Genomic DNA, 18,372 nt, shown 5'->3' with positions numbered 1-18,372 from the left:
AAACACCTCCATCTTCAATTCATCTGTCCAGAGCACATTATTCCAAAAGGCCTGATCTTTACCTATATGCTCATTGGCAAACTGTAATCTTGCTCTAATGTTCTTTTAGACAACAAAGGCTTTTTCCTGGCACGCCTCCCATGCAAGTCAAATTTGTGCAATCTCTTTCTGATTGTAAAAGTATGCACTTTGACATGAAAAGTTGCAAGACTTACTAGCAGATCCTGTGATGAAATCTTTTAGCATCAGATGGTCTGCTCTTGGGCTGAATTTGCTGGGACGGCCAGTCCTGGACAAACCGGCAGTCCTTTGAAATCTGTGCCATTTGTAGATTATTTTCCTTACAGTGGAATGATGTATTTCAAATAATTTGGAGATCTTTTTAAATCCATTACCAGACTCAGACATACACAACGTTTTTCTGAAGACCTTATAGAACTCTTTACATATTGGTATGATGACACCACACACCTCAGTAGCAAAGGGAACACTAGACACTAGATATGAGAGGGGTATAAATAAGGCAGGTTTCACCTGCACTCATTAAGCAGGTTCTAATCACTGGCAGCCAATCTTGAACACCTGATTCTAATTTTATGGATTTGAAGGTGTGATAAATGTAGGGGTCTACTTACTTTTTCCATGTGACTGACTGGGTTTTTTTTTTTTTTTGTTAATTTAAATGGCAAAATTATTCAAAATGTCAATTTTATGTGTTTGATAGAGTGCTAGCTTTTAACAGCAACGGTTTCAAAGATGATCAAATTTGCTTGTCCAAATAGGTCAAAAAATCCAACAATTTCCATAAGATGTATTTATTTTTTCACATGATTGTATGTACATACCGATCATATCTTCATTACATAAAGGTTTATGTTTTGTTGATGTGACCTGCTCAGCACTGTTTTCCATTAATAAAAGAATGGTCTATGAACTTAGATGAACAGTAATCATGCCTTCACAGCCCAACCACATCACCCAGGTGATAGTCTCTACCTGCTAGCAAGGAGGGACATTGATTCCCAGAAAGCATGTGCCCCTGAATGTGTGTCCCTGCATAGCGCCGCTTTGCACTTCCCTCTCCCCATCTAGTTCCTTCCCTCCTTATCTCATTCCAAACTCTGCATGCCCCCTCCTGCACCATTTCTCTTTCTCCCTTTTTTTTTTGGCCTCTCACTGCTTCTTCTCTAGTGTGAGCCTCTTAATTTTATATTTTTGGTGTACAATTTTGCCCCAAGACTTTTTTTTTTTAAAATGAGTTTCTTAGTTTAATTAGTTTTATGCACCATTTAAATATATTAGTATGTCTTGATTTATTTGGGACTGGTACTGATCTACTTTTTACTTGCTAGCCTTAAAGCAATTTGTGTATTAAGACATGATTACGTACATCAGGTAATTATCAAATGAACACAGTAATGCAACTCTTTGACCTACTAAATCAATACTGCCGAGACCTCGCCCTTGCAGAGATCCAAGAAGCCTAATTGCCAGGTTTCAGTAAATAAAGAAAAGAAAAGAAAAACCAATTATTCAATGAGTGTGTCGTCATGTCAAATGAGTAGAAAAATACAGAAACAGACTAGAAGGCAACAGCAAAAAGAATCTCATTTGTCGGTTTGCTATTAAATTGCCAGATGTTTGCAAGGGTTGCCAGGTTGGGCTGACTGGTTCCACCTTAAGCACGGTTTAAAATCCATCCAATTTACTACATACCAGTCCAAACTGTAATTAAATAATAGTTACCATCAGCTACCATCCCACGGAACTATGTGTGTGATATGTGACCGCCAAAAACCCTAATTTACGCCGTTATTAACCCAATCTGGCAACACTGATCTTTGTACCATTGGAGAGAGCGCGCTTATTTGATCATGCGGTTCCGAGTTATCCACTTTAGATACCCAACCCTGGTCCTGAAAAACCGCTTTTCCTGCACATTCTAGTGTTTTCCCTCTTCTAACAACTCCTTCAACTAATCAGCTAATTAACAGTCCTTGCCGAGTTTAAGTGTGTGTGTGTGTGAGAGAGAGAGAGAGAGCGACTTCATGAAAAACACTAAAATGAACGATGGTGAAATAAGTATAATGTATAGGCTAATATTCCGCTGCTTTCTCTGAAGTAGGAGACCGGCTGTGGAGCAAATACGACGTTAATTTAGTCGCAAAAGCTGTAGAATTTACACTGGGGCTGTGTTCTCAGTCAGCACCCTAATTAAACCTCAACCTGTGCGCTCCACCCTCGCAACTCATCACTTGCACTTAAAGCAGCTCGCTGATAAACAGGAAGCCACTTACGTCTAGGATGACTGAAATGCCTTTGCGCGGCTCCGGAGCGAAGAATTGCTCTTGCGCCACGGCCGCTTCCTCCTTGCCGTACTCGCGCGTCGAGATGCTCTTGTTGTCGCTCATCTTGGTGACGATCCAGCGCACAAGCCCGTCTATGGCGCCGGGCTGTGAGCCGTTCCCGGGCTGCGCGGCCGTCGCGGTCTCACTGTTCTGCACGGGGACTCTTGTCTGCTCGCCGCTGTCCTGCGCTCGCAGCTTGGCTTGGTCCTTGTGGAGCAGCTTCTGGACGCCGTCCCTGCAGTAGCGCGCCGCTTGCTCGCACATCCTCTTTGCCGCGCTGCGTTCATGCTGCGCGCTATGGGGGCGATGCCCTCCCCCCGCTCTGACATCACAGCTCACGACGCGCGCGCGCACACACACACACACACAAAACTGAAAACGTACAGCTGCTGCTTAGTGGGTAGTGGGTCAGAGCATAATTTTACTAAAATTTCATCTTCCCTTTTCTAATGGAGGTCTCTCTTTGCTCTCTGTAGGCTATCTTATTGCAGCAGTAATTATGTGTTAAGTCTATGAACAGTTTTTTATTTTATTTTTTATTTTTTCTGAGCATGGGTCTGGTCAATTTGGCTGTCCTATCTCTTGAATCAAATAACTAAATATATATCCAGTGAAAGCTTGGGGTGTAATTTACAAACTCAATAGAATGTAGTTTTATTATATTAATTCCTTTCATTAAACCAAAAAAATCTTGAGCATTTTACTTGAGATATGAAAAATGAAAATTACCTCATATCTAAACTGTCAACTATAAAGAAGGTAAGCAAATTCTCACCCAGATTTTAAACATTTTTAAAAAACAAAAAAAAGAGCAAATGGCTATACAGAAAAAAAGAGCAAATGGCTATACAAAAGGACAAAGCTGTCACCTTTGTAGTAAATTGAGGTGAGTGATTTAATTTTAATTAAATTAAGTAATTTTTTAAAGTAAAATTTATTATGAATGTAAACAAATGTTGTCACTATAAATTAATGAGCCTATATTCTCAATCCATCTAAAATGTGTTGGGTTTTTTTTGTTGTTGTTTTTGTTTTTTGTAATAGGTGTATGCTGTGGCATACGGAGGTGATAATTATATTATTGCAGGGGGTGCTGTAAAACACATTTCCACCATTTTTAAGCCCCTCCTGATAATTTTGAGCTGGTTTGATGAGGCAAATTAAAAATTAATTGTCTACAGTCTGTGATTATCCTACAATAAGATAAAAATACTAAGGTATATATATATATATATATATATATATATATATATATATATATATATATCTGTGTGTGTGTGTGTGTATGTATGTATGTATGTATGTATGTATTGCATAAAATTATCTTTTGCTTAAAGATGTATTTATGTGGCTAAGTGTAAGTTTTAGTAAAAGTGTACTTGCCAAACAACTGCCAATGTACTGTCTTTAAAATTTATCTCTGAACCATGTACCAAGGTCTTTGTTGGACACAATGCATAACCATGCAAGACCATTTTCAACATTTTTGGCAAGAAATTTGAGACAGGGATCAAAAATGTACATGTCTTGGAGGTATGAAAATGTCCTCAGAAAGGACAAGCGTTCACTGAGAATACTGATACTGTAGGAGCCATCGGGAATGTCAATCTAAAAGCAGCAGCTACAAGAGTCCTGAAAAAAGTGACTCAGTTCATTGTAACCCTTGAAGCATAGCTTCTTTAAAATGCCAGGGTTGTTGAAAGGTGTTACTTATAACAACTGGCTCTTTTCATAAAAGTTGGAAGTACATAAACACAAGGTAAAATAATTTGCTCTAGCCCTTGCAGCCAGTTGTTTACCACAGAAACACAATTATTATCAGTTATTATCATCAGCTGCATTTGCAATGGAAAGGATGCAGAGACTATTGCAGAGACTGGCATACACTAAGCAACAAAGTTGATTAAAGGATATTATTTATCTGTGGAAAAATTCACCCACAGCTATCTGAGTAAGGTAACATTTTCTGACATTAGCATTGATGATGAGTATATACATCTGCAGTCACAAATGACATGTGTGTATGTGTTCTTTCACACTTACAACACTTCTGTTCATTTCCATTTCCCATATAAAAAATGTTAGCTATTTATTTAGCTATTAGTTAGTAATTTCAGCTGTTGTTGATAGCTCAAAAAGTTATCATCACAGCTAACATTAGCTAACTGTATTTCTAGTTAATTCAGAGCTGAATGATGAATATTTTTGTTTGTTCAGTGTCAAGTACTCGACAGCAAGGTGGGAGGTAACACTAAATGCTGCAAGTTGATGCGGAACGAAGAGCCACACAAACTTGGCTTGAGGGTGTGTCAGATAAGCTTTGTTCGGATAGAGAAGTTGTACTCACTGCAGTTGCAGTTTATTTGCCCTCTAAACTCTACATGAGCTGATATTTTAAGCTTTGTGCTACCTTTGATGTAATGAAATGCTTCTGACTTCATCTCTCCTGATTGCTTTAACCTTTTGTTTGCTCTGCTCTTCATCTTCATCAAGAAAGCAATGAAGGCTGTTTTTGTTTAGAATTGTACCTCAAAGGACACTGCAAAAGCTCTTACTCTTTGAATGTAGAAGAAGCAAAGTTACCCTGTGAAGGCTACTTATGACAAAAAGGCCAAAGAAGTGTGAAAAGGGCCATTGAGGAACTTTAAAGCATGTAAATTGGAACAATAATCAGTGTTTTGAGAACCTGGTCATGACAACATAGACGTCTGTCTCGCAAATCACAAATCTGCCACATATGAGCCAATGAATGCCACTTACTTCATGGGTGAAATGTCAATATTAAAAAAAAGGTTCAAAACAACTTTTGAGCTAGCTAGCCTGCTTTGTTTGATAGCTATTAAAATGAAACCATGCTGAGATTAATTACTGTGAAAAAAAGTGGAGACCCAAGGGAGATGTGGAAAGCTGTCACAATCTCCAACAATGCAAGTAACAGCACCAGGGTGGAAAGGAGTGCCACGAAGATGGGGTAAAGAGGGGAGTGAATCATTTGAAGGGCCCAGAGCTAGACAAGGGCCCTGAAACTTGGGTTTTAACACACTGTAGAGACATTTGGAGTGGAGTGGGGTGGACTACTCAGTGTAAATTTAAGACTGTAAACAGTATCCAGCAAAGCACAAACCTTGGTGTAGTTTTGGACAACCAATCAGCATTTCTCTCCACTGAGGCCACTCAGGTGCATGTTCAGTGCCTTGTCATCTTAAAATTGGACTACTGCTACTCACTCCTGGCAGATCTTTTCATGAATACATGCATGGCCCTGCAACTCATCCAGAATAATCCCCTTTATATATTGTCTTGGCTCCTTGAAACTGTCTGTATCAGATTTAAAACACCGATGTTTGCTTGCAATACCAAATGGACCAACCTCCACCAACATGGACATTTATTAAACCTTACTTTGAAATTTCCCTGGCTGTCTGAACAGCTCAGTCACTGATTATTTTCAAAAGAAGACTAAAGACCAGTTTCTTCACTAAGCACTTAAATGGTAAATATGAGCAAAGAAGGCTGGGAAAAAATTGTCTTTATTGTTTAACCTTTTGATCTTTTGTTAAAAAGATACTTATGCTCATTTCCACCATCAGGGCAATAATTAAGAAGTTCCAGTTAACTGGAAATATTATGAATCAACCTGGAATTGGATGTGTGTCTATATTGTCTCAATGCACTGTGAAGAGGATGGTTCAAATGGTCCAAAAATCTACAAGGATCTCAGCTGGAGAATTGCAGAAGTTAGTTGTGTCTTGGGGTCAGAAAGTCTCCAAAAACTACAATCCGAAATCACATACATCACCACAAGTTGTTTGGGTTTCAAGAAAAAAAGCCTCTACTCTCATCCAAAAACATACTCAAGCATCTTCAGTTTGCCAGACCCTACTGGAACTTCAAATGGGATCGGGTTCTATGGTCACACGGAGAGGTAGCCATATGGTCATGCCCACAGTTAAATATGGTGGTGGCTCTTTAATGTTTTGGGGCTATTTTTCTGCAAGAGGACCTGGACATTTTGTTAGGATTCATGGCATCATGGACTTTATCAAGTATCAACAGATATTAAATGAAAACCTGAATGCTTCTGTCAGAAAGCTTAAAATGGGCCGTGGTTGGATCTTCCAGAAGGACAATGATCCAAAACATACATCAAAATCAGCACAAAAATGGTTTACGGACCACAAAAACAAGGTTCTGCCATGGCCGTCACAGTTCCCTGACTTGAAACCCATAGAATACCTGTGGGGTGAACTGAAGAGGAGAGTCCACCAGCATGGACCTCAAAATCTGGAAGGATCTGGAGAGATTCTACATGGAAGAATGGTCTCAGATCCCTTGCCATGTATTCTCCATCCTCATCAGGCATTATAGGAGAAGACTCAGAGCTGTTATCTTGGCAAAGGGAGGAAGAACAAAATATTTACTAAAAGGGTGCCAGTAATTGTTGCACACCTACATTTTAACAAAGCTTTTTTTTTTAAATAAAAAATAAAAATAACCCTGTGTTTTGTTTGCAGTTGTTTGACATCCATGAGAGCCAAGTATTTTTGGGAATTTTTTTTGATCAAAAGGTTAAACAATAAAGGCAATTTTTTACAGCCTTTTTTGCTCATATTTACCAAGGGTGCCAATATTAGTGGAGGGCACTGTATATATTAATGTAAACCTCAGCCCTACCCCCTCAATCCAGGGTCCCAATGGTCTGAAGACCAAGAGAGTCATGAAAAACTTATTTTCTTTGTTTCTTTTCAAACAGTGAATTTTTTTCCTGTTGATATTTCTTTATGTTTTGGGTTGTGTTGCAGGATACAAACACATTTCAATGTACAAACAATTCAATAACTCATAAATCCACAAAATATTGATAGTTTAAATGTATGGATTTGTATTTAAGATACATAAATTTGCTTGAATAAAAACAAAATGTACATTGATTTGATAGTTTATTAAGTATAAGACTGTATGTTTGAGAGAAATAAATTGTCTGCAAATACCTGCTAGTTATTCTGATGACAGTCTCAAATACTACATCCACACTTGTTCTATTAAACTGCATCACAATGTGGTACGGCAACTGCTCAGTTGCCAACAAGAAGGCCCTCCAGCGAGTGGTGACAACTGCTCAATGCATTATCGGTGTCCAGCTCCCAACAATTACAGAATCCACAATAAATGTTGCCTGTGGAGGGTGAGAGGCATCATCAAGGGCCCCTCTCATCCCAGTCATGGACTATTTATTCTCTTCCCCTCAGAGAAGTTCTACAAGAGCCTACACTGTCACACCTGCAGGCTTAGGAATAGCTTCCTTCCCTCTGCTGTCACACTTCTGAACCCAAACACCCAAACACCCCCCGCAAAAAAAAAAAAAAAAAAAAACTTCTGTGCACTATTCACACAAGGACTACTTAAACTATTCTGCACAATAGCTATGTAATACTATTTTTACACAATAACTATTTAAAAGTGCTATTGATGTCCATAATCGTGCACCTTACATCTACTGTAAATACTTTATTTAAATTGTCATATTTATTGCTATTTGGATTTCTGGCCAGATACTAATTGTATTTCATTGTCTCTGTATGTGTACACTGACAATAAAGTTGAATCTCATCTCATCCTTAATTCTAGACTCTGTTTACTACAATTTTAAGTCCTCTGTACACAAAACTATTCTTAAATAATACTACATTTTTTTTGTGTGTGTAAATTGTAACTATTAATAAGTCACATTACTCTTTCTTTCTTTCTTTGATGTATGAGATTAACAGATGGCAGTTAAAATTTGCTTTCAAGTTAATTTCAAGCACTGAACTATATCATTTGTGGCTTAAAATCTTCTCAAACATCAGCAGCATTATAACCTTTATACCCGCATTTTCACTCTTTCACACTAATTTGAATTTTTGAATTTGTCACCACTATTTTGTTAAATGAGTGACAAAATTGTTCATTTTTGATACAGTCTGATTCCTATGTTGTACAGGAAATATAGTGTGTTAAGCATGACTGTTATGAAACAAATTCATGAATTTAAATACTCACACAATGCTTTCCCTTATTGTAAATACCTGATGCCCAATTGTCTCAAGCCATCATGACATCCATTTTGCCCTGCTCTATTGGTGTACTTTTAAATTCCGAAGCAGACTGCCGCAAATTAAATCATACCCGTAAGGTTGGAATAACTAAACTTAACTCTTTAACAGCAAATGCTGTAGAGCTCATCAAAAGAAGAAAAGGTTTTTGGTGCCAAACATTCTATTTACATTCATCATTTGTATTCAGTGGTTTAACCATTTTTTGTTTGTTTTACCAATTCGAAGAATAGCACAGAAAATGTTGTGATCCCTTCAACAAACACAAAAAATCTGTAAGAGCTGGACACTGTGTGTTGTTTCAATTGAACTGGCTGATCTCTTGGTGAAAAACAAATGCAGAAGTGAACCCTGGAATGGCTGTCCAATATGTCACTCTGAGGCTGGCAATAAACCCAAGGAATCCAGTACTGAGGTGGAACAAAGTAGAGACTTTGAAATAGAGACAGAGAATATGTCTCTATAGAAGGCATCAACAAGCTTTACATCCATCACATGGCCCCTCAACCTCATTCAAGTGGCCTTTAGAGGGTTGACATTTGCTGGGTGCCTTTTACACACCGCTTGAATGGGTTTCTAACATCAGATACAGGAAGCTGTGGGCATCATTAAAACATCAACAGCAAAGTTCTTCAACAGCAAGCAGACCTAAATAGGCTTGAATCAGTGAGCTTTCACTTGCTGCTCTGAGCTAAAATCTCTCTAGTACTTAATATGTTAATAACAACATGACATGTAGCCCTCCAGTGGTTGATTTCCTGACCAGGAATTGAACCCAGGCCATGGCAGTGAGAGTGGCACACTCTAGCCACTAGACCACCAGGGAACCAGTACAGGGAATTATCTATAATTTTTCAAAATACTGAGTAGTAAAATTTATGATTTTCTTAAATTTGAAACATTATAATTAAAAGTAGCTAGGATATATTATAACTTACAAATACCTTAATTTAAGCTTAAAAATAAAGTCTTTAAAATGTTGTTATTCAACAAAGAAACACATAAAATTGTAAATATAGTAAAGTTTCCTGTAAGGAGAACATTTATCCATGGAAGGAGATTTAACAGCCAGTGGTAAAGCTGTCTTTTAAGCTTTCTGCTATGGGAAAGTCTTTTGGGGAGAGGACTTGTTCTTTGAAATTTGTTAGTAACATGACAAGCTGCATTTCTTATTTTATTTTATTAACTTCAGGAGAGGGAGAACTAGTAGGATCTAACCTGTGGTATACATGGAATAAAACTGTTCCTATGGCCAATTAAATAACAGGACCTTTTAGCAGGAATACCTTAATCACCGGTGTCAAAGAGAAGTACTGGGGCATTTTAACCATCAGCCAAATATTGCTTATGTCTTGTTTGTGTGTGTGTGTGTGTGTGTGTGTGGTGTTGTTTTTTTTTTCTTTTTTGCTAAGTCACATGCTCATACAAAACATAGTGGGGTATTATAGGAAAAAAATTAACAATATGGTGGTGTGATGCCTGACGTGTTGGGTTATTTTCCTATCTTCCTTCTTTAATTCCTTTATTGAAGAGCTGGTTCCCCTTATAAAAATGGTATGGTACATTTTATCATATATAAAGAATGTTCTCCCACACACAAAGTTTGTGGTCCAATAGTGAGGCATTCAAGGGGAAAATATGGCTCTTTCATGCACTCTGATTGGAAGCAAACCATTTCCTTCTTTCCTCCAGAAATTGGGCTTGGCTAATTTTAACAAGCAGTAATCTCTTATCTTTGTCCCCACTGTTGTGGTTCAGTGGTACACCAATAGAGAAGAGAAACCCCTTAACTTGAGTGGTTCCTAGATATTAATGCTATAGGCTCATCAGCCCCTTGCTATAGCTCTGTCATAGTGTCATACCTATGCTTACTAAAAGATGGACGGGTTGGCATTCAGTCCCACTGGAGCTGCTGTCCGACAGCGCTTTCACCAAAAGTGCCACTTCATGGAAATGGCTAATGAGCGCAAACAGGCACATGTAGAGCCATCAAATGCAGCCCGGGCAATCAGCATTAGATCAGTGAAGAGTCTCAGACCTTTGAGTCCATTTAACCAACAAGAACTGATAATTATTACTTACAAGCATATGTATATCAGGTATGACCGAATGATCAGGCTATCATATGCAGCTCAGTGTTATCATATTGCTAATTGACCTGCTGGGGCTCAGCAGAATGTTTGAAAAAGGGGGTGCATTGAACAAATTGAAAAACTGAGAGCCAATTTAAACTGTGCCCCTATGAGGACTGCTGCTTAATGTCATGCTGCCCTTGCTTTAGCTCTCCTCGCCCACTCTCTCATTAAAGTACTCCCACACTCTATGGAGTGTCTTGCCAGACTGTTAAAACCATTCAAATATTGAATAAACTGTAGACACATCTTTAGGTCTTTAATTCATATTGCAGATACAGTAAAAGCAAATAATTTATGCAGAAAGACACAAATCATATACAAGAGACTTCTACAGTTACTTTTGAAACGCACTTGTAAATGAAATGTAATTATGCTTATATCACTGTAGGTAAAATTTTTATTTGGTTTTGTCTGGGTTTGAAACAACTGTACAAGGCAAAAAGTGACCACTGCTAAAATGTTTATTTAATTGAAAACTACAGTTGGATGTGATTTTTAAGATAAACACACATAAGATTTGTTCTTTGGACCTTGGCAGCACTTTATGACATCTTGTCTCTCTGAGGCTTCTCTGGGGAGATGCCTTTCAGATAATATACCCAGGAGAGGCCTGTGCCATGGCCCTCTATGCGTGGACTTGAGATGATAAGTTTTCCAGTGCAGGGGGTCTTGGAGCCTGGCTGTGGGCTCTCAAAGCTCACAATGATTTGGTGAGTCTTCTTTGAGCGAATGGTGTCCATGCCCTTGAAGGTGAAGGCTGGGTTGTCCACTTGGCAAGAAAAGGCTGTGGTCTCCATGAAGACATTCTTGAAGGGGATGGAGATGTTGGAACCAGCACGGATGGCAAAGGGGCCTTGGGCTTTGGGAGGTGTGCATGTTCCATACAGAGGGAACACATAATCCCCTCCAGTGCTGGATGATAGTGTCAACAGGCCCCGCACCTCACCTAACTGACAGGGCTCAAAATAGACCTCCACACTGACATCTGTGCCTGCTTGGGAGCTCGCCGCCACCATCATTAAATTCTTTTCCACAATGAAGTCCGGACTGTCTGTCTGAAGTTTAGAAGGATTAACAGGTGTATATGTGAGTGGCAGGAACTAATCTTTTTTGTCCCATATTTACATACCAGACATTTCTGAAAAAAGGGAATTTATTCACATTTATATTTCATTTTTTCTAACCTAAAATGACCAAAATATAATCTCTGCAATCTGAACATTATTTTTCAAAATTCAAGCCAAGCATTAATGTTTTGTTGGAAAACCCTTTTAGTATATTTTTGGTGAAATATGGGTCAAATTCTGTCATTTTGGCCCAAACAAAACAGGTTAAGCTACAATTTAATCCTGTGGTATATTGTACAGAAAGAGTGACTTGCAAAAGAAAGAGTGAAACTGGAACATACAATCTAATGGAAATTTCAACAAAGCTGTACCTTGCAGGTGTACTCAGCCTTGACACGGGAATAGCTGGTGAACTTGGCAGTGAGGTATTGACCACTGCCCAGTGGTGCTCTGAAGTAAAGGGGTTTCTCAGGAGGAGCAGGAAGCGCACGGAGCAAAAGCTCATAGTTGAAATAACCCAGTTCATTGTTATGCAGCATGAGCCGTGCTGTAGTTTCACCTGAACGCAGAGGCTGGTACTCAAACCTCAAGGTTTCCTGTTCAAGAGAGAGAGAGACAGAGAGACAGACAGAGAGAGAGCATTAACAGAAGTCCTTTGAAAATGGCAACTTCAAAAACTTCACAACAAGAGGCAGCAAATGAATTCTATATGTTTTTACTCACTGGTCAATTATGTTAAGTGAGAAGACAATCACCAGCAACTATTACAACTTTGGTGAAGAAAAAAACTAAAACAAGTGATACCGTAGAGAGTGCAGGCACTGAGAACTGAGACTGCATGTTGACATCCGTATTGCGGCACTCAGTTGTGAACAACAGGTTGGTGGGTAAAGGATTTTCCAAGTTCACACAGTCTGAAGTCATCTGCCTAACCACTGTAACCATCTCAATTGTCCTGATCACTCCTGGAGGTGTAGCCTTGAAGTTGAGATAGTAGAACTGGTATTCCCCCGTGGCCTCATTTTTAAAGGTTAGCTGTGGAATTAAGAGGTATGTCTGTAGGTATGGAATTGTTAACATATTTAACGAAGTTTAAAACATAAAAGAAACCAGTTATGCTTGACTTATTCATACTATATAATGCCAATTATTAGCATGGATGGAATGTGTAGGTATTGTATTGATTTGTGTATTCCTAAGAAGTTGGTGGAATTAGTATAGACTGTAGTGGGGTTTGGCACTACTTTGGCATTGCATTGGCACTCCTTGTAGCTGAAGAAGGAGATTTTGTAGTTCCGTTTAGTCAACGCCGACACATCCACATAATCAAGCCCCTTCAGTGAGATCGTGCTGTCAGGACGTTCGGGTTTAATCATCTCCACTATAGCATGGAATCTGCACAGCAGGAGCAGGAGTTAGACCTGTATTATTTTTTATTATTATTATTTGTTGCTGAATACAATAAGTCTGTGTATGTGTGTAGTACCTCTGAGGTTTGGACAACCAGTTATGAACAGGGACAATCTCTGTGTAGGATGTCTTGCAAGGTACTTCATGGCTGATTGTGCTCATGGCTTTAGGTGGCTCTGCTGTGCCCTGTAGGGTGTACAGCATGCCCGAACCATCGGGGAAAGAGAAAAACATGGAGCCCTAGACCAAACATAAAAGCACATTCACACTCAGCATTTTACATTCAGCTCCATGAAAATGGAGGTCGTTGTTAAGGGAGAATGTGCTATATTTTAGATAGTTTCTCATGTACTCTTCAGTCTGTACAAGTAAAACTAACTGATATCCTAATTAGATAACATCACACACTGTCTGAAGTAGAGTTCAAAGACAATTCAGAGAGAACGGATATTAAAAGACATAGCTGGTAATTCCCTTTCAGAATTAAACTCTATGTTCCTTAAGAGGAGTGGTTAAAAATGTTAATTAAACTGTCAAACAGGGATTCCCGGCTTGTCCATGTTCCGTCAGGTTACTCAAGCTAAACCAACTGATCTCTGGAAGAGAGAGATTTACCAGGTGCTTTTTACCATCCGTGGTCATGACCATGGGCTTATAGGTGATCTCGTAGGCTTTATTTTGCTGGTATGGCTCAATGATGAGGGAAAGTAAAGCACTCCAATATTCACCCTCAATCACAGGCTTCAGGCACCAGCGCTGGTTAGTATTATTAGACAGAGTCACAGACTGAGTGCACTGACTACGGACCTGACACACAAAATTCAGCACCTGTAGAGGGGGAAAGAGAGAGTATATACATATAGATTACAGATCGATAAAAGACAATTAATACCTATGATAATCACACAGAGACAATGTTTTACCTGATTGGCTACTGGGAGAACAATGCAGGAGCCAGCAAGGGTGAGGGTTACAGGCTTGCCCCCCTCTATAGAGCAGAAAAGGTTATCATAGCACAGCTCCTGCTTGACCTCATCAGGAGCAAAGGTCACCACCAAAGGCACCTCCATTCCTGGGCAAATGTAACCTTCAGCAGGGCAGATACTGAAGTCTGGAGCAAAAGCCTTTGCATCCCACTTGAACCTGATACAAAAATACACACAAGGTCTTTAAAAAGTTATGCAAAGTAAGAATCCAAAATTCTTGATTTGCCAGAGCATAGTAATTACTGTAAAAGTAATAAAAAAAACATATAAACCACAACAATACATAAAATATGTCTTCAAGAGAAAAACTAATTAGAAAGTTTATGCTTAGAATGTACTTAATTATCAAATCAGGTAAATGATTACATCTGTAAAGAGAGAACTTTATTGAATATACTCATATCATGGTAAAACAAACTATTATTTAATAATGTATTCATGGACATTGTGAACAGTAAAAAAAAAAAAAAGAACAGAATGAAGAGTAGCACTTATTTCATTTTCTACAGTGGGAGTGTGAGCTTGAAGAAGTATTTTTCTTCTTCCTCTTAATCACAACAAATTCAGCATTGTAATTCATAAATTGTGCCGTTGCTGTCTTTTTCCTACTCCCAACAAATGTCTGTTGAGTAGAATCTGGAACTTTGCAAAAGGGTTTATTACGTGATGAGGCATGTTAAATGAAGTAAAATGCTGGACCATGTATTAATGTTGCCTTTCAGGATTGGAGTCTGACTTCCCTGCTCAAGAGCATACTATGCACAAGATGGTGGATATGAATATGTGTATGTATATATGCACCTAGCCCCAATGTCTCCTGTATTTTGCAGCATAATATGACGTGTGGCTTGGCAGTGCTGGGCCACTGCTCCAAAGGACAAGTAGTTCTGGTCCAGTGTGACCTCCACACCCTGGCAGCAGCCTTTCAGCACCAGTAGGGGGCGTAAGGTGTCCAAACACTTCAGCTGCACCTCCTCGCTGAACGGGGCCATGCGTTGCTGAGGGCAGAAGAGCACCTCCACCACACACTTTTCCCCCCCACCCTTCAGCGTCACCTTCCTACTTGGATTCACTGACAGGACCTGAGGAACATACATACACATTCTAGAGTGGGATAGATCATTTGCATAATTGGTTTGTGTGTGTGTGTGTGTGTGTGTGTGTGTGTGTGTGTGTGTGCGTGTGTCCATTGTTAAATTAGTGATTGTCTAGAGCATCCTTGGGCTTTTGAAATGCACCATATCAATTAATCTTCAGTTGTTCATTGATATTAAAGCATATTATTCACTAACTATTGTGACTTACTGTGAACTACAATGAAATGAATAGGACAGGTATGAAATTAAGGAATATACTGTAAGTTAGACAGGTCAGGACTGTGTGTCTATGTGTCCTACCTTAGAGTTCAGTAGAGCCTGTGCAGAGGGTGTGAAGAAGAGAGAGAAGGTCAAGGAAGACAGACTGTTGTTTATCAGGGGGATGAGCTTCTTGCTCCTCTCGCCCACCTGTAGAGTTCCAAGCTTCACTGTCTTTAATTTTGGATCCTCTACTTCAATCTAGGAAAACCAGAGAGTGATGAGAATATTATCTAAAATTATGTAAACAGATCAGAAATGCTTGATGTCATGCAGGCCACTAACAGTGCATTGTAAATTTTCTCTTTCTCACCTTCATCTCAATTCCTTGCCCCATGAGCTCCACTACCTGCATGGAATACTCGTTTATCTCAAAGACCACCTTTTCATGGTAGGGCACTGCTTCTCGTGGGTAGAACCTGAAAGGCACCTCCATGCTACCACCAGGGGGCAGCACATCAGGTATGAAGCTCACTTCCAGAAAAGGGGTGTTGGAGAATAAACAGTCTACACTATAATAAATGAAGAGGAAACATATTATTAAAAAATTTTAAAACACACAAAAAATTAATGAGTTACAGTTTATGCATGATGACCCCCACCATTTACCTGATTACTCTATCCCCTTTGTTGCTGATAAGCAGTATGCATGTGGCAGGTACCATGCCAGCAGAGTAAATGAAGGTCTTTCCAAAGTTGTACTTGAGGAAAGAAAACTCCAGGCCCAGGCTGGTGGTAGAACCCAGCAGACTGCAATGGAAAACAGGGCCGTCCTTTACCTACAGAGCAGAATGAATCAAAAGCATGAATCATAAAACCTTGAAAAGTCACTAAACATGAATATACAAAAATGAAATACAAAAAAAGATGTAAAAAAAATAAATAAATAAAAATAAATAAAAGACAAAGAGGAAAAAAAGAAACAGGATGCCTTGATTAAGAAGCCCATATCTTTGAGGTCACACTTCTTCAGGGGGAAGAAGCTGAGGATGCAACGATTCTGTTTTCCCACTAGCACTACAGCTGTTGTGGACTCCACCTGCAGGTGGCAATGCAGCTCTTCAGGCCCTATTATCTCATACTGCACATCCACATTGAATCTCCCTGGGTTGGACACCACAAAGGCACACGTAGACTTACTACTCAGCTCCACCTATCCAAAAGAAAAGAATGAGACAAAGATACACATTTTGTATTAACAATCCAAGTCTAATGAACATATAAGATAAACTGATAAAAGAATATATATATATATATATATATATATATATATATATATATATATATATATATATATATATATATATATACAGTTTTCTCCCTGTTCAATTTACATAATAATTAGGACATTTCACTAAAATTAGATCAACTATCTATTGAAATGTACAAAACTTAGTGGGAGAATTATTATTTTATTATTTTTTAAATCTCAGACCCTGTTTCAAGGTGACTTATAATAGACTTTCAGATAAATATGCTGTTTCATAGCTTATATAATAGCTCACTTGTTTGAAGTCCACAAGATGACTATCAGCAGCAGAGAGTTCAGTCATGGCCCCTTCTGGACTCTCATATTGGACACAGACATTCATGTTATAACCATCCCCTTTCACGTTCATAGTGAGTGGCTGAATTTTTCCTCTGATCACCATGCGCAGGTTAAATGTCACCACACCCTCCTGTGTAGGTGTGAAAGATATGGCCACTGGAAACCTAATAGGCAGACAACATGTACATACCTAGTGACTATTTTCTCATCATTTAGCTTTTATTTCCACTATTGGTAATAGGACTGTGGTGCTGTATGGTGCTGAGAGTGCCTTACTTGTCTCTGGGGGGTATTGTCCCTTGCATGGGCTTCAGTATCAGGCTGTCTTTGAAAGACTTTGAGTGCCGAGAGACCTCCTCAATGGCAAAGTGGAAAGGTCGGTCTTCTTCATTCACCACATACACAATTTTATGGACCTCACGACCTACATGTGTACACATTCATGCATGATATTCAATATGAACATTCCCTATAGTTACTTATGGTTTTACTATGATACTACCACAGTTTTACTCAGGTACCTATGTGGTAGCCATAACTAGTATGTGTTATCATGCTTTTATTACAGTGCCTTATAGTAAATATTTTTATTACATATTTAACAGTGATGCTCCCACAGTTTTACTATGGCATTTTATTGTAACTATGGTACTTGGTGGTTTTAGTGTGGCTCCATATATTAATGGTCTTATGATACTACAATAGGTTGCCATATGGTTAAAAAAGTGATTGATTATGAACAAATGAACCATGCTATTGTAAGAGAAAGTTTGAACCTCCTTTGGATGTACCAGGTAGAACCTTATTTAGCAACAATACATTCTATAAAATGTTTTCTCTAGCTGCTGAACAAAATGTTTTGATTTTTAGACCACTTCTCCCTACATGAGAGTTTCAGTTTAGGGGAGGTTACTCCTGCCAGCATAAAAGTTAATAAATTCAAGTTCACAAATTTTTACCAGCCTAGATTGTGAATGATTAACCAGTGTTTCAATTTTAGGAGTAATTAATGCAGAAATTCAAACTTTTGGAAAAGGGCTCATAAACCTTTTCTTGCAAATGTACCATGGTCAAAGCTAGCACAATAAGGAAAAATATATTTGTCCCAAATATATATGCAACCTGGAATATGGTGAAACCTTGATAATTTATTCATATTATCTCATTTCAGGATTAAAATAATTTCAAATGTTTTATAAAATCCATTACAAAAGCATTAACTTTAATACATGATACCATAGGCCTATGTATCATACTGTTCATGCATGGGTACTCTTTTCTAACATAGAACTGTTTGTTATGCTTATTGTTCACTTTTTCAGTTCTGCAAAACATTATGATAACCTCTGCCTAACCTCAACTGGAATCAAATGGAATCTTACCAATAAGTAGGCTGCCTAGATTAAGATGAGCATGATCAATGTACA

General features: G+C 38.6%; 2 protein-coding genes across 2 annotated transcripts in view; both read right to left on the bottom strand.

Moving 5' to 3' along the window:
* Positions 1-3,097, bottom strand: part of necab2 (N-terminal EF-hand calcium binding protein 2) — a 98,851-nt gene extending 95,754 nt beyond the window's left edge. Inside the window, exon 1 of the mRNA XM_053623151.1 lies at positions 2,298-3,097. Coding sequence (XP_053479126.1) covers positions 2,298-2,612 — 315 coding nt within the window. The 5' untranslated portion in view covers positions 2,613-3,097. The remainder of the gene's footprint in view (positions 1-2,297) is intronic.
* A 7,716-nt stretch (positions 3,098-10,813) lies between these two features.
* The window catches only part of LOC128606753 (hydrocephalus-inducing protein homolog), a 76,250-nt gene continuing 68,691 nt past the window's right edge, over positions 10,814-18,372 (bottom strand). Inside the window, exons 44-58 of the mRNA XM_053623134.1 lie at positions 18,328-18,372; positions 17,222-17,369; positions 16,902-17,109; positions 16,328-16,549; positions 16,006-16,175; positions 15,710-15,908; positions 15,439-15,597; positions 14,843-15,123; positions 13,979-14,198; positions 13,671-13,883; positions 13,132-13,295; positions 12,890-13,040; positions 12,450-12,680; positions 12,017-12,241; positions 10,814-11,633 (exon numbers count right to left, since the gene is read on the bottom strand). The exon at positions 18,328-18,372 is cut by the window's right edge and continues 121 nt beyond it. Coding sequence (XP_053479109.1) covers positions 11,121-11,633; positions 12,017-12,241; positions 12,450-12,680; positions 12,890-13,040; positions 13,132-13,295; positions 13,671-13,883; positions 13,979-14,198; positions 14,843-15,123; positions 15,439-15,597; positions 15,710-15,908; positions 16,006-16,175; positions 16,328-16,549; positions 16,902-17,109; positions 17,222-17,369; positions 18,328-18,372 — 3,149 coding nt within the window. The 3' untranslated portion in view covers positions 10,814-11,120. The remainder of the gene's footprint in view (positions 11,634-12,016; positions 12,242-12,449; positions 12,681-12,889; positions 13,041-13,131; positions 13,296-13,670; positions 13,884-13,978; positions 14,199-14,842; positions 15,124-15,438; positions 15,598-15,709; positions 15,909-16,005; positions 16,176-16,327; positions 16,550-16,901; positions 17,110-17,221; positions 17,370-18,327) is intronic.

This window comes from Ictalurus furcatus, chromosome 4, assembly GCF_023375685.1.
Source record: "Ictalurus furcatus strain D&B chromosome 4, Billie_1.0, whole genome shotgun sequence".
Taxonomy (NCBI): domain Eukaryota; kingdom Metazoa; phylum Chordata; class Actinopteri; order Siluriformes; family Ictaluridae; genus Ictalurus; species Ictalurus furcatus.
This window is presented reverse-complemented; position numbering and strand designations above follow the sequence as displayed.